The sequence below is a fragment of the Asterias amurensis genome, chromosome 6 (genome assembly GCF_032118995.1).
Source record: "Asterias amurensis chromosome 6, ASM3211899v1".
NCBI lineage: Eukaryota > Metazoa > Echinodermata > Asteroidea > Forcipulatida > Asteriidae > Asterias > Asterias amurensis.
In genome coordinates this window covers 1,922,299-1,936,272 of record NC_092653.1, presented here as the reverse complement: position 1 = coordinate 1,936,272, position 13,974 = coordinate 1,922,299, and the positions used below count along the sequence as shown (strand labels likewise).

The following is a 13,974-nucleotide window of genomic DNA, read 5'->3' as shown; positions in this document are numbered from 1 at the left end:
GCGATATGTTTGGGAACCTATCGCACGAGAACGGGACTTGAATCAGGGCAACTACAGTCTGCGAATGCGAATCGACTTTGGAAGTCACAGCTCCGTTTTTCCAGCGAATGTTTCGCAGCTAAACTGCAATCTGTATCACGTATTCCGTAATACCCTGACCCTTCCATTAACCCCAGGGAGGGAGGGAGGGAATTTTGCGAAACTATACAATCTATCTTAACTCCTCGGTGGCAGAGTATTCAATGACGGTTCCCAGAAAGACAAGCACCCTTTCCCCGAAATGCATTGCTTTGGTTGGTTGAAAAAAAACAATGGAACCACGTCTGAATGCGCACTGACAATCCCAATCGCTTATAGCCCCGACTGTGCAACCTGACTATAATTATGCATATTTCCCGGTGTTAAAGGAACACGTTGCCTTGGATCGGTCGAGTTGGTCTTTGAAAAGCGTTTGTAACCGTTTTTTATAAAATGCATATGGTTAGAAAGATGTTGTAAAAGTAGAATACAATGATCCACACAAACATGCCTCGAAATTGCGTGGTTTTCCTTTTACCTCGTCGACTAACACGGTCGGCCATTTATGGGGGTCAAAATTTTGACTCCCATAAATGGCCGACCATGTTAGTTCGCACAGTAACAGGAAAACCACGCAATTTCAAGGCAAACTTGTGTGGATCATTGTATTCTACTTTTAAAACATCTTTCCAACAATATGCATTTTATAAAAAACGGTTACAAACGCTTTTGTTTTGACCAACTCGTCCGATCCAAGGCAACGTGTTCCTTTAAATCGGTTTACTGCGTTACGCATTAAACCCTATTATTGTCACATAACATTGATTAATCAGTGATGTCAATTTTGACCTGGTTCTTCCATCATGGTTCCTCTAAAGGCCGCCTACCAGGACGCCTGTTCCTATACCACTGTTAGTATCCGCAAGCAATACCTTGGTAGTGGGGTATTTGAAGGTCAGTGAAGTGTGGTGAGTTGGGACCCAGTCCATACAAAAACTCTTTTCATCTGGATTGGGATTGACGTCATGGTCGTGAAACGAACATTAACTGTAGCAGTTCTCGGTACTCCTTCTAATAAGGCCGAGTCACACTGCAGCGATAACGAAAACTATAACGACGTTAAGAGAACGCATTCTATTGGTTGAAGTGCATGCTCCACGCAGAATACGCCCACACTTATTCAACCAATCAAGGGCGTGCATTTTTAATGTTCTCGTTTTCGTTCTCCTTATCGAGGCTTGTGTGACCGGTAATCCTCCGCTGCTCCGTATCCAACCAAGTTTTGATTAGTCATGGAAAAGTTAACAAAGCCAACTAGTTGACAGTTCATTTTAACGAGATCATAAAGTCGGTCACAACTGGAACATTTTGTGAATATTGTGCTGTTTGGTGTCATGGAAACGAGCCCAAACATCACTGCTGCAGCGTAGCTGATTTTTGAACTTCACTGGTAACTGTTCACTTACACGATACTCGGGACCAACTGAAGCACGGCACAATAAACTCAATAACTTCGCTGTGCGTGTAAAACGAATTTTTACGTATTCACATCATGGTGTTCGATTGCATTGAAAAAGCCCTAAGATTGTGTTTTTTCAATTATGGAGGCTTCATCGCCAGGCATCCGTTTCCCTTCTTAATTGTACCTGTGTTGTTAGCAGGAGCACTTGGAGCTGGTATCGTTTTCCTGAACGAGGAACAGAACGTAGAGGCGTTATACACTCCGGAGAACGGTCAGGCCAAAACGGATCGGGCAACAGTGGAAAATCTATTCGCTCAGAACGGTAAGGACGACCCGTTGGCTGGAAGTGTGACACGGTATGGCAACGCTATCATTCGGATGGAAAATGGCGGGAACGTCCTGACCGAAAGTGCAGTTCAAGAAATGATAAATCTACACGATATGATCATGAACATAAGCGTCTTTCAGAATGACACCGAGTACACGTTTCGTAATATTTGTATCAAGATAGATGGTGTATGCAACGAGAATGCTCTGCTGGCTGTGTACGGGTATAACTCGTCGAATGTTCCGGTGACCACTCTCACCTACCCTCTTCATAGACCAACTGCGGACACAGTTTTCTTTCTTGGCGGAGGACTTGGAGGTGTTACCTTCAATTCTAGCTCCTCTGGTGAGGTACTGTCGGGAGAAGCTGTCCTGCTGTCTTACCTCTTACTATATGAGGAGACAGCAGACGATCTTCGGGGAGCAATGTGGGAAAAGATCTTCATTGACGTCGTCTCTGCATTCAAGCCAGCTGGGATACAAGTTACCCGTTTCGTCTCTACGTCCCTTGAAGATGAGCTGACAGCAGCTAGTGCCAACCTTATCAGGGATTTCTCTATCACCTTTTCTGTCTTCATATTTTTCACCATCTTGAGTTGTATGATGTTTGACTGGGTTAGGAGCAAGCCGTGGCTAGCTGCATGTGGCGTCTTATCAGCGTGCTTATCGCTGGTATCTTCATTTGGTCTCATGAGCTACATCGGTGTACCTTACGCCAACATTGTTGGCGCTGCGCCTTTCCTTATCCTTGGTAAGTAAAAGTTTCACACGTTTCTCCTGAAGACTAGCAGAGCATGTTCGAAAATTTGAGACCAAACCGGCTCTTTAATACATACCCACAAGTTTACTATTATTTTAATTTATTCTTATCATCCGCACGGGTACCGATCACTTCGGCACCGTGCAAACTCGGCAACCACAAACTCGGCACATGAACAAATACAAACTCGGCACCCAGTTAAAGGAACACGTTGCCTTGGATCGGACGAGTTGGTCTGTAAAAAGCATTTGTAACCGGTTTTTTAAAATAAAAAGCGTATGGTTGGAACGAGGTTTGAAAAGTGGAATACAATGATCCACACAAATTTGCCTCGAAATTGCGTGGTTTTCCTTTTGCTTTGCGAACTAACACGGTCGGCCATTTATGGGAGTCAAAAATTTGACTCCCAAAATGACCGACTGTGTTAGTCGACCAGGTAAAAGGAAAACCGTGCAATTTCGAGGCATGTTTGTGTGAATCATTGTATTCTACTTTAACATCATCTTTCTACCCCTTGACATTTTATAATAAACGGTTACAAACGCTTTTCAAAGACCAACTCGACCGATCCAAGGCAACGTGTTCCTTTAAAAATGTTCGATTTTAAGACTGAGTGGTAGTCCTCAGTAGTGCATGCCCATAAAAGGCTTGATCCTGTAAAGTCATTATCAATAAAGTTACGAATATTAATAGAACATAATTATTTTCGTAACCAAAATTAACAGAAAATAGAAGCGACGTTTATAGCATGGAGGTAGAATGGTTATAGTTAACACTGAACGGAGTGTGTCTGGTCATCTTGTACCCAAGTCAACTCGTACCTAATTCAACTCGTACCCGAGTCAACTCGTACCCAAATACATTTTTACTATTTTATTGGTTTCAACTCGTACTGAAAAATATTGTAGTTAATATTTTAAATTTTTCATGTTGCAGGTAACGAACAGAATAAGCGAATAACGCAATAAGGCCGGGCCTAATGTGGTTTTTTGTTTTTTGTTGTTTTTTTTACTTCTGTGGGGAAAATTACTCAGAACATAAAGTCACCCGGAAGTGGTATTTTGTCAAAATAAAGCTTTTGTCACTAACATGTACGTGTTTTGATGAGTGGAATATGAATAAACAATTAACAATTAATTTGTTGTACATGTTATTTACAAATTTGAAAATAAAGCCCGACCCAAGAGGGCACTTCGTGACGTCAATCGAGGCGCGATGAATCGCATGCAGTGCCAACACAATATAGTTACGCTTGGCGCAAGCTAAAAACATGCCATCAAAGTTGAAACAATACATGATTTTGTTCACGTTAGGCAAATGCTCCTTTAGGTTCGTTACGTCTTTAAGTACCTTCTTCAACTTACCCACTACCTGGAAAAATTGTTGGGATGGCGTCATGTTTTAGAAAAGAACTTTTCTCTTCATGTCAAAATGTGTATTGTATTCCGGATTCTCGAAGCACGACGGCTCGAAGAAGTGTTTGCTGCACAGCGCTGGAAAAGATTTGCAAACTGACCCCATCTTTAGTTGTTTTGCTGCAGTCAAGCAGTAATACACCTGGTCGACATTACCGGGAAAATGCAAGAAAAAGACCTTTTTCGAAACGTACAAACTCACGACTAGTACTTGAATGTACTTGCACGTTCGTCTGTTCGATGTTCGATCGAGGCAAAGTCTGCCTCGATTGACGTCACAAAAGGGGTAGGCGGAGTCACCCCCACACAGCTTAATTTATTTTTTAAACATATTATAAATCGTTAAAAACAATTACTCAAAAAATTATTTTATTGTTCAGAAACATATACTCTATATGTTTGAAGAAAGAAAAATTCAGGTGACTTTAAGAATTTTTTGTTTGAATGAATTTATTTATTTTTTTTTCGGAAAAGATGTATAATCAGAACTTACGCAAAGTGTATTGGGTTGGGAAAAGCAATGAAACAATATATTTTTTAATTTATTTGTTTGAATCGGAAAACGATAATCAGAACATACGCAAATGAATGAAAGTGAATGAATTTTTACCATGAAATTTTCTTTCGGGAACCCTAAAACAAGAAAAACACCCAGGGAACGTTTGTGTTTATTACATCGAGCTGACTTGGGTACGAGTTGACTTGGATACGAGTTGACCTGGGTACGAGTTGATCTGGGTACGAGTTGACTTGGGTACACTATTTTTGGTACGAGTTGACTTGTGTACGAGTTGACTCGTTTCGCACGCACCGAACTAGCTGTCGCCGAGCACTCAGGAAATAAATAATCTACATCACGGTCGTTGCTTTCGGCAAATCACGCTCTCTTATAGTCCATTAAAAATCCTTAACAAAAAAGAATGCTTAACATTTTCTAAAGCCCAATACATAAAAAACGCCGCCGCACTTTCACCGACATTGACGCAATTAAGCCTAGGCCCGTAGGCATAAACAACCGAAACAGGTCAACTCGTACCCAAGTCAACTTGTACCGTGTAACGTACATTGTATGCCGGAACGGAGAATTTCCGTGCGGCGTGATTTTGTAAGCGATAGGAAATAAAAATGATGTTCTACCATCATATGGAACTCACTTTTATTAATAATTATAAAAATCTCACGAATTTCGTTTTTAATAATGTTTGTTCATCTCATTTCTCCTTTTTTTTCGCTAGGATATTCATTCAGATCCATTGTGGTTTCTTTTAAATTCCCGTGTTGAGGGGGTCGCCGTGAAAGGCGTTGAGCAGATCAGATATAACTAGTTCTTCATATCATTTCTACCTCCATGTTCATATGAAACCAATTATTTTCAATGAAAAAATATACTATGTATAAAACGCAAACGTTCATGTTTACCTCACTTGGGTGTTTTTCCTGTTAAATTGTTCCCAAAGGAAAATTTCATGGTAAAAATTCATTAAATTCATTCATTTGCGTTATGTTATGATTATCGTTTTCCGATTCAAACAAGTACATTTGAACAAATAAACTGTTCCACTTTTTCCAACCAAAACACTTTGCGTAAGTGCTGCTTATCTTTTCCCCAATAAAAAAAAAAAAAATCATTCTATAATAAGTAACAAGCCTATATTTAAAAATAGTTCTCTGATTAATTTTCCCCACCGTAGGGCCCAAGTAAAAAAAAAAAATGCAACATGAAAAAAAAACCCCAAGAAAACAAAATCATTGCAACAATGCATAGCTAATATTATAAATAAATAAATTAAACTACAATACAAATGTATCAGACTATCACTATACCAGTACGAGTAAAAAAAATTGTCAACATTTATTTGGGTACGAGTTGACTTGGGTACGAGTTGACTTGGATACGAGTTGACTTGGGTACGAGTTGACTTGGGTACGAGTTGACTTGGGTACGAGTTGACTTGGGTACGAGTTGACTTGGGTACGAGTTGACTTGGGTACGAGTTGACTTGAGTACGAAATGACCCGAATTCCGTTTTAAAAACCTGTTGAATGAACCATGTAGGTAGAATTGACGGAAAACGGTGCGGATGGTGGAAACAAATCTCCGACTTCAATTTTCTCGAAAGTTCTGATGCGGTTAATTCTTATCAATTACCATAACTAGTGATTTTGCCATTAACAGCGTTTACCAATAAGTAAATGATGTTGTTCTACATTAGGTGGTCTCTTTCAGAATAAGGCCACTGAGAATGAATAGAGCGACTTCTGATTTAAATCGGTGTTGTATCAAGACTGTGCTGAAGCGATAGCACCCCCTATTTGGAGCCTTTGACACTATCATTGCCCCATGATGAAATCGAAGATAATTACTCACAATTGTGGTGAAATGCTGTCAAGTTTAGTCCTCAGTATCGAATTAAAGCTATTTTGTCTATGCAGATTTTACTGTGTTTCAATTTCAGAATTCGGCCATTCAATTTCGTTTTGAAGCATTCAAGTTTCTTTAACACTCTGTTCGATTTTAGTTTCGTCATTCTTTTTCATGACACACAATCATCATTCAATTTAGCAGAGCTGGTTAGACTAGAGATTTAATTATTTTCAATTTCGTAAAGAGGCAATCAATTTCGCTATAATGAGGATTCAATTACGACTACAGATATACGAATAAACAGATAAACTGTTCTAGGCAAGTGGTTTATATAAAGCGAACCTTATCTTTGTGTTCCCATTAGACTTTACCTGGGGCCCCATGAGGTTTTTTTTCTTCTTTATTTTTTTTCTGGGAGACCTTTTATGGTTAAAGGAACATTACAAAATTGGTTTTGCTAACAAAACAGTTGCTGGCAGTGTAAACACTCTATGTAATCCCCCATTATACATAAACTGACAAACCTGTAGAAGTTTGAGATCGATCGGCCATCTTGGTCATGAGAGAACAGTAAAAAAAAAACCGATTACAACAATCAATGTCAAAACAAAAATGAATAAAACGCCCATTGAGCGATAAACTCAAAACGCGAAATTAGCTTATTTATTTCTCATCAAATATGAAATTTCAAACAGAAATATATCAAGGGATGTTTTCTACTATAGTCATCATTAGACCGTGTAAGTTTTATGTAAATCTGTGATCTTCACGATTTTTGTTTCTTACCAATTCTGTAACGTTCCTTTTAACTGACCAAGACCTGAAATTGCATTATGTTTCAATGGGGCGTTTAAAAAACAACGTTTTTCCTGTTTTTTGTTGGTGTGCCAGACATCTTGCCACATTATAGGTTTTCTCGGTTAAACTCGGCAAATGAGCAGCCAATTTAATTTTCATGCTTTCGAATTAAAGCTGTTTTGCCTCTCCTGTTATTCAGAATTCCGCAATTCAATTTCGTACTGAGGCATTCAAATTCCTTTAGCACTCTGTTCAATTTAGCATAATCGTTACTCATTTTCGTGACACACACTGTTATCATTCTATATAGCAAATCTGGCTCGACTGTAGATTTAGTTATTTTCAATTTCGTAAAGAGGCAATCGATTTCGCTAAATAAGAACTCAAATAAGTACACCTAATGAAATACGAATAAAAAAATAACCTGCAATTGTTTCGTATCCCTCACTTTAATTCAAGCGAACGTTATTTTCTGTGTTTATGTTTCCAGTAGACTTTACATGGGGCCCAATGATTTTTTTCCTTCTGTGTTTTCTTGATTTTGTCTTGATTTTTTGTTTATCTGGAGGGGGGGGGGGGGGGTCATCAGTTTTCTAACCTTTACCATTGGTTAACTGACCAAGACCTAATTTATGTATTGTGTTTGAATGGGTGTGTATTGACAGTTCCCCCATTAATTTCATTTTGTTTGTTGTTTATGATGTTTCTCCCTCAGACTTTCAATGAAACGTTTTTAAGATTGCACACATTCCAGATATGACTACCCAAAAATGAATTTGAATGACTAAACACGCGCCTCAAGAAAATCCTGCGAGTTTGATTGCTGCTTTGATGAATTGCAGTGAATGATTATTTTGTGAAATCGAATGACGCAACATTACCTTTGTCTAATCATAAAACGAAATCGAACCCTTTTCAGAAGTATTCGATCTCGCGCGCAATAGAATAGCTTGGTGGTTAAATTGGCTGCTCATTTTCCGAAATTGACCGAGAAAACCTATACACGTTCACAATATTATTGTTACGCACTTGAGGGTTTAAAGAAGAAACAAAAGACAATCATGAAGTTAATGTAATATTAAATTGACCTTTGCTTTAACTTTGCAGGTATTGGTGTGGATGACATGTTCATCATGGTTGCTGCTTGGCGAAAAACTGACACTAGAATTTCAGTAGAAGGACGCATGCGCGAAGCCTTCTCAGAGGCCGCTATGTCCATCACGATCACGTCCGTAACTGACGCGTTGGCATTTGGAGTTGGGACCATTACCTACTTCCAGTCCGTACGCATTTTCTGCTTGTATTTGGGGTCAGCAGTGCTGGTTGATTATTTGTATCAGCTAACATTCTTCGGTGCGTGCATGGTGCTGACTGGTAGGCGGGAGGCAGCTAACAGACACTGCTTGTCGTGTAATAAGGTGCGATCTAAGGAGGAGTCAGGGTCTAAGACCTACACCTTATTTTGCGCAGGCGGTGCATCCAAGGACCGTTCTCTCATCAGCGTCGAAGAGACCAATGATCATGCCTTGATGATATTCTTCAAGAAGTACTACGGGCCTTTCATCACAAGACCGTTGATGGCGGTGTTCACTGTCGTGCTGTACGCTGGGTACTTGGCTACCGCCATCGATGGATGCAAACAGCTTCAAATGGGTCTGAGCCTACGGAATCTTGCACGGGATAACTCTCACGCGGCTAACTATAAAGACGACGCCCGTGCTTACTTTTCGTCCTACGGTCCACAAATTGCATTAGTGTTCACCGAGCCCAATGATACGTGGCACACAAGCATTCAAGATATCATGGAGACAACCTTAGTTAGTATTGAGGACAGTGAATATGTCTACAACAAAACTGAGGGTCTTTCTGTATCTTGGCTTCGTGACTACCTAGCCTACCTCGAATTGATTGACCTGAGGGATCCAACACAAGCCCAGTTTGTAGATACTCTACGGAATAATTTCCTCAAACTCCCCGCCTTTGAACGATACTCCCCTGACATCGTTTTCAGTGACGATGGCCTAAATATCGAGATTTCAAGATTTTTTGTTACCACCAAAGACTTGGATTCCACAACTAAAGAGAGCACCATGATGACAGATTTGAGAACCATAGCCGAAGGTTCTGAGCTCTCAGCCATTGTCTACCATCCTGCCTTCATCTTCTTCGATCAGTTTATCGCCATCTTCCCGAACACGATGCAGAACCTTGGTATCGCCGTAGGCGCCATGTTGATTGTTTCTCTGCTGATGATCCCAAACCCCATCTGTTCTATCCTCGTCACTCTTTCCCTAACATCCATCGTGACTGGGGTGATTGGGTTCATGGCCCACTGGGATGTGAACCTCGATAACATCTCCATGACCAACCTCATTATCTGCATAGGTTTCAGTGTGGACTTCTCCGCACACATTAGCTACGCCTACGTATCAGGGAATCAAGGCTCACGTCGTGAAAACGCCATTCACGCCCTTTACTCCCTTGGTATGCCAATCGTGCAGGGATCCGTAACCACCATTCTCGGCATCTTAATCCTCGCCTTCTCAGACACTTACATCTTCCGGACTTTCTTCAAGACAATGTTTCTGGTGATTTCATTAGGTGCCTTGCATGGGATCCTCTTCATCCCAGTCTTTCTGATGCTCTTGATCCCAGCAAAGATCCGAATAGAACCAGAAAGCGTCGGTAAAACTGGCCACGAAGGTCATCCTTTTGGCGTGTTGCCTGACACTAGAAATGACGTCATTGACTTGCCTGACACTAGAAATGACGTCATTGTACTGCCTGACACTAGAAATGACGTCATTGAATTGTCTGACACTAGAAATGACGTCATCGAAATGCCTCAGTACACGTCCACCAAATCTATGTAAAACATGATTTTGATAAAACTTGTCATCCATTATTTTGTTGCCTTGGATCGGACGAGTTTGTCTTTGAAAAGCGTCTGAATCGTTTGTGCAGCTGGTTAGATAGATATTTTAAAAGTAGAGTTTAGTGATCCACACAAGTATCACTTAAAGTTGCATGGTTTTTTTTACGTCGCGGACTAACACGGTCAACCATTTTAGGGAGTCAAAATGTTGACTTGACAAAGTGGCCGACCGTGTTTCTTCGCGACGTATAAGGAAACCGTTCAATTTCGAGGCATGTTTGTGTGGATCATTAAATTCTACCTTTCTATTTGCATTTCATAACAAACGGCTTCAAAAGCGTTTCATTCAAAGACCAACTCGACCTATCCAAGGCAACGCGTTCCTGTAAAGAAACAGTGTTTTAGAAAGCACATACATCTGAATTTTATATTTCTCATTTAAGTACCGAGAGAGCTGTTTATACATTTTTGTTTGTGTATCATTTAATTGTATTTAAAAAAAATTTTTAAACTTCTGAAATGTTTGCTGTATAATCGATCAAAAAATTAGACCCGAACAAAAGAGTTTACAATCTTTTTTTGCTGTACTTTTGACGTTGATGGCGTGCGTCAAAAATAACAAATCGTTGATTATTGTGGGACGTTGCTTTATTAGTTCAAGGAAAAGTCCACTTTGGTTTGTGGTTCGATTGTTCTACCCCTAAATTAAATGGAGATGTACAAAATCAAACTAAAACGGAAATTTACACTGCAAACAGTGGTCGCGTTTTTGAGATATCCGGAGCAAATTGTCCTTGCAGGAGTATAATTCCTGAGAGAAATACAAGATCTGATAAGCGTTACTGCATAAAAACTTATTTTTTTTTCAAAGCCACATTATCTCAAAATTAAACAATGATTGACACTATTTAAAGCTGTTGGAGGCTTCAAATCAATAGATTTTATTGCCATTAAAGGGACATGTTGCCAAGGATCGGTCGAGTTGGTCCATTAAAAGCATTTGAAACCGTTTGTTATGAAATCGATAAGGTTTGAAGGATGTTTTAAAAGCAGAATATAACGATCCACACAAACATGCCTCGAAATTGTGTGTTTTCCTTTTACTTTGCGAACTAACACGGTCGGCCATTTTGTGGAGTCAAAAACTTGAATCCACAAAAAGGCGTGTCGTGTTGGTTCACGACGTAGAAGGAAAACCACGCAATTTCGAGGCTTTTCTATTCCAACCATAATTATGCATTTTATAACAAACGGTTTTCAAACGCTTTTTATTGACCAACTCGCCCGATCCAAGGCAACTTGTCACTTTAATTTTAAGAGTACCAAACAAAATTAACCGTCTATTGGATCAGCGATGAACGAAAACATCGTTAAAGGGAATGCTATTTAAACTGTTTATAGTGTAATTTAAAGTCACCTGGAAATATAATTTTGTTTTCTTCAAACATTAGAGTATATGTTAATGAACAATAAAATAATTTTTTGAGTAGTTGTTTGGAACGATTTATATGTTAAAAAATAGATAAAGTTGTTTGGGGGTGACTCCGCCTACCCATTTTGTGACGTCAATCGAGGCAGACTTTGCCTCGATCGAACAATGAACACACGTACGTGCAAATACATTCAAGTCCTAATCGTGAGTTTGGTTTGTGTTTTTTCTTGCATTTTTCCGGCAATGTCGACCACGTGTATTGCTGCTGATGTATTGCCGCTTGAGGCAGCAAAACAACTAAAAATGGGGTCAGTTTGCAAAGCGGTCCGGTCCGACGTCTTTTCCAGCGCTGTGCAGCAAACACTTCGAGCCGCCGTGCTTCAAATATCGCGCCTCTATTGACGTCACGAACAGCGCCCTCTCGGATCGGGCCTACTTTTAAAATTGTTAATTAAATGGAAACTAAATTTGTAGAACCTTAGTTAACTGTTTATTTATATTCTACTCATCAAAACACATATTTTAGTGATACAAGCTTTATCTTGACAAAATACCACTTCCAGGTGACTTTAATAGTATTTTTGATGTATTTTATTCACTTTTTTATCGATACAAAAATGAGGCACAAACCCAAAAGTTTTGAAAAAATAATTAAAACACTTCCGCCGTTTTCGGCATGCGGTAATAACAATTATTAATTGTGGGATGTGGCTTTGCTTTTGCACACAAAGCGGCTATAACAAAACGGAGCTCCCATAAATGACGTCACACGAATGATGACGTCAGTATAACTTTTCTCGAATCTTTCTGAATTACAACGGAGAAGGGAAATTCAAAACTAAAATCTGTTTACTCTCATGTGAACTAAATTTCTAGAACACATTTTTTTAAATGTCTTTCCAGCAAAGATACATTGTTGCTGTTTTTTGCACTCAGGCTCGTCTGTAAATATTACTGTCAGGAACCAAAATTAATGCGCCCTCAGTGTTCAGGCTTTTATGATCAGCATTTGTTTAAGAAAGTTATATTTTGGGTCACGATCTCTAGTCTCCCTTCTGTTTAATTTTAAGCAAAAGTGAGCACATATATTTTTAGCATTTCTCTCTATTTCTTCTCAATAATATTGATCTGGGAGGGACACATTTCTAGAGCTCCCTGTTAAAGGAACACGTTGCCTTGGATAGGACGAGTTGGTCTTTGAAAAGCGTTTGAAAACGTTTGTCGCAAACTAACACGTCGGCCATTTTATGGAGTCAAAAGTTTGACTCCACAAAATGGCCGAAATGTTGACTCCATTGAATGGCCGACCGTGTTTGTTCTCAACGTAAAAGGAAATTTCCTATTCTACTTTTAAATGATCTATCCAACCATTTGCATTTCATAACAAACGGTTTCAAAGTTAACGCTTTTCAACGACCAACTCGACCAATCCAAGGCAACGCGTTCCTTATTTGTTTTATTTCATATTACTTCGCTACACTCATACGCATGAAAAGCAGTTTCATTTTCTATGGACGACAAGAAACAAAAACACACTTCATAATACAAACAATTTGTTTCAGATAATTTTATTATAGCATGGGATTTGGCCGTAGCGCTACGGCACTTTCAAATCATCCCGCCAAATGAAACTATATTAATTAGAGAAGTATATGTATATGTAGGGTTAGGCCTATACTTTTGAATCGGGTAAAATTGTAAACTTGTGTGTGGCCATTTTCGACTTATGCTAACCTTTCGCCCTAAGGAAAGTGGCTGTTTAGTATATTTGTATTGTATACGGTTTTGGGCATTAAAATTTCAGGAGATTTAGTTCAGGAGATTTTGTTGTTTAATTTTGACGTCATAATATGGATTCGGCTTTCGTGTATTTTGGTGAATGCTCGTTCTTTTTAAATAGAAGACCGGTGTGGCAGGAGATTTTGTCCCCCCCCGGAGATTCTCGCCACCCGTCAATATTACCAAAGGTGCCCAGTGCCTTTAACAATAATATTGTTTCAATGAGAGTCCCACCAATTTCACACCTTTAACTCCTACCTTTGCAAACATCCATTGGGAACGCACTGACCTATATTTCATTACATGACTTGCAGTTAACGTTTTTACCCACAAACAATAACAGCGTCATCATAAGAAAAACACATAGGATTAATTTGTTATAATTCCCTCGCAATTAAACGATTAACGTAATAATTGTAAGATGTTTGTAACGATTGCACGAGAGAAAGACTCTGCTTAAAGCCATTGGACCCTTTCGGTTCAGAAAAAAATTAAAAAAGTTCACCGATTTACACATAACTTACAGGGTTTAAAGAAGGCAATGGTGAAAGACTTCTCTTGAAATATTATTCCATGAAATGCTTTACTTTTTGAGATAACAGCAAAACAATATAAATTCTCGTTAACGAGAATTACGGATTTATTTTAAACACATGTCATGACACGGCGAAACGCGCGGAAACAAGGGTGGGTTTTTCCGTTGTTTTCTCCCGACTCCGATGACCGATTGAGCCTAAATATTC

The 13,974-nt window shown here is 39.3% G+C and overlaps 1 protein-coding gene across 1 annotated transcript; it reads left to right on the top strand.

Annotated features, from left to right (window-relative positions):
• The first annotated feature begins 1,451 nt into the window (after positions 1–1,451).
• LOC139938527 (patched domain-containing protein 3-like) lies at positions 1,452–13,249 on the top strand. Its single transcript, XM_071934097.1, has 2 exons — positions 1,452–2,558; positions 8,253–13,249. Exons 1-2 carry the CDS (start codon positions 1,571–1,573, stop codon positions 10,016–10,018), a joined length of 2,754 nt encoding a protein of 917 aa, XP_071790198.1. The 5' UTR covers positions 1,452–1,570; the 3' UTR covers positions 10,019–13,249.
• Positions 13,250–13,974: the final 725 nt, after the last annotated feature.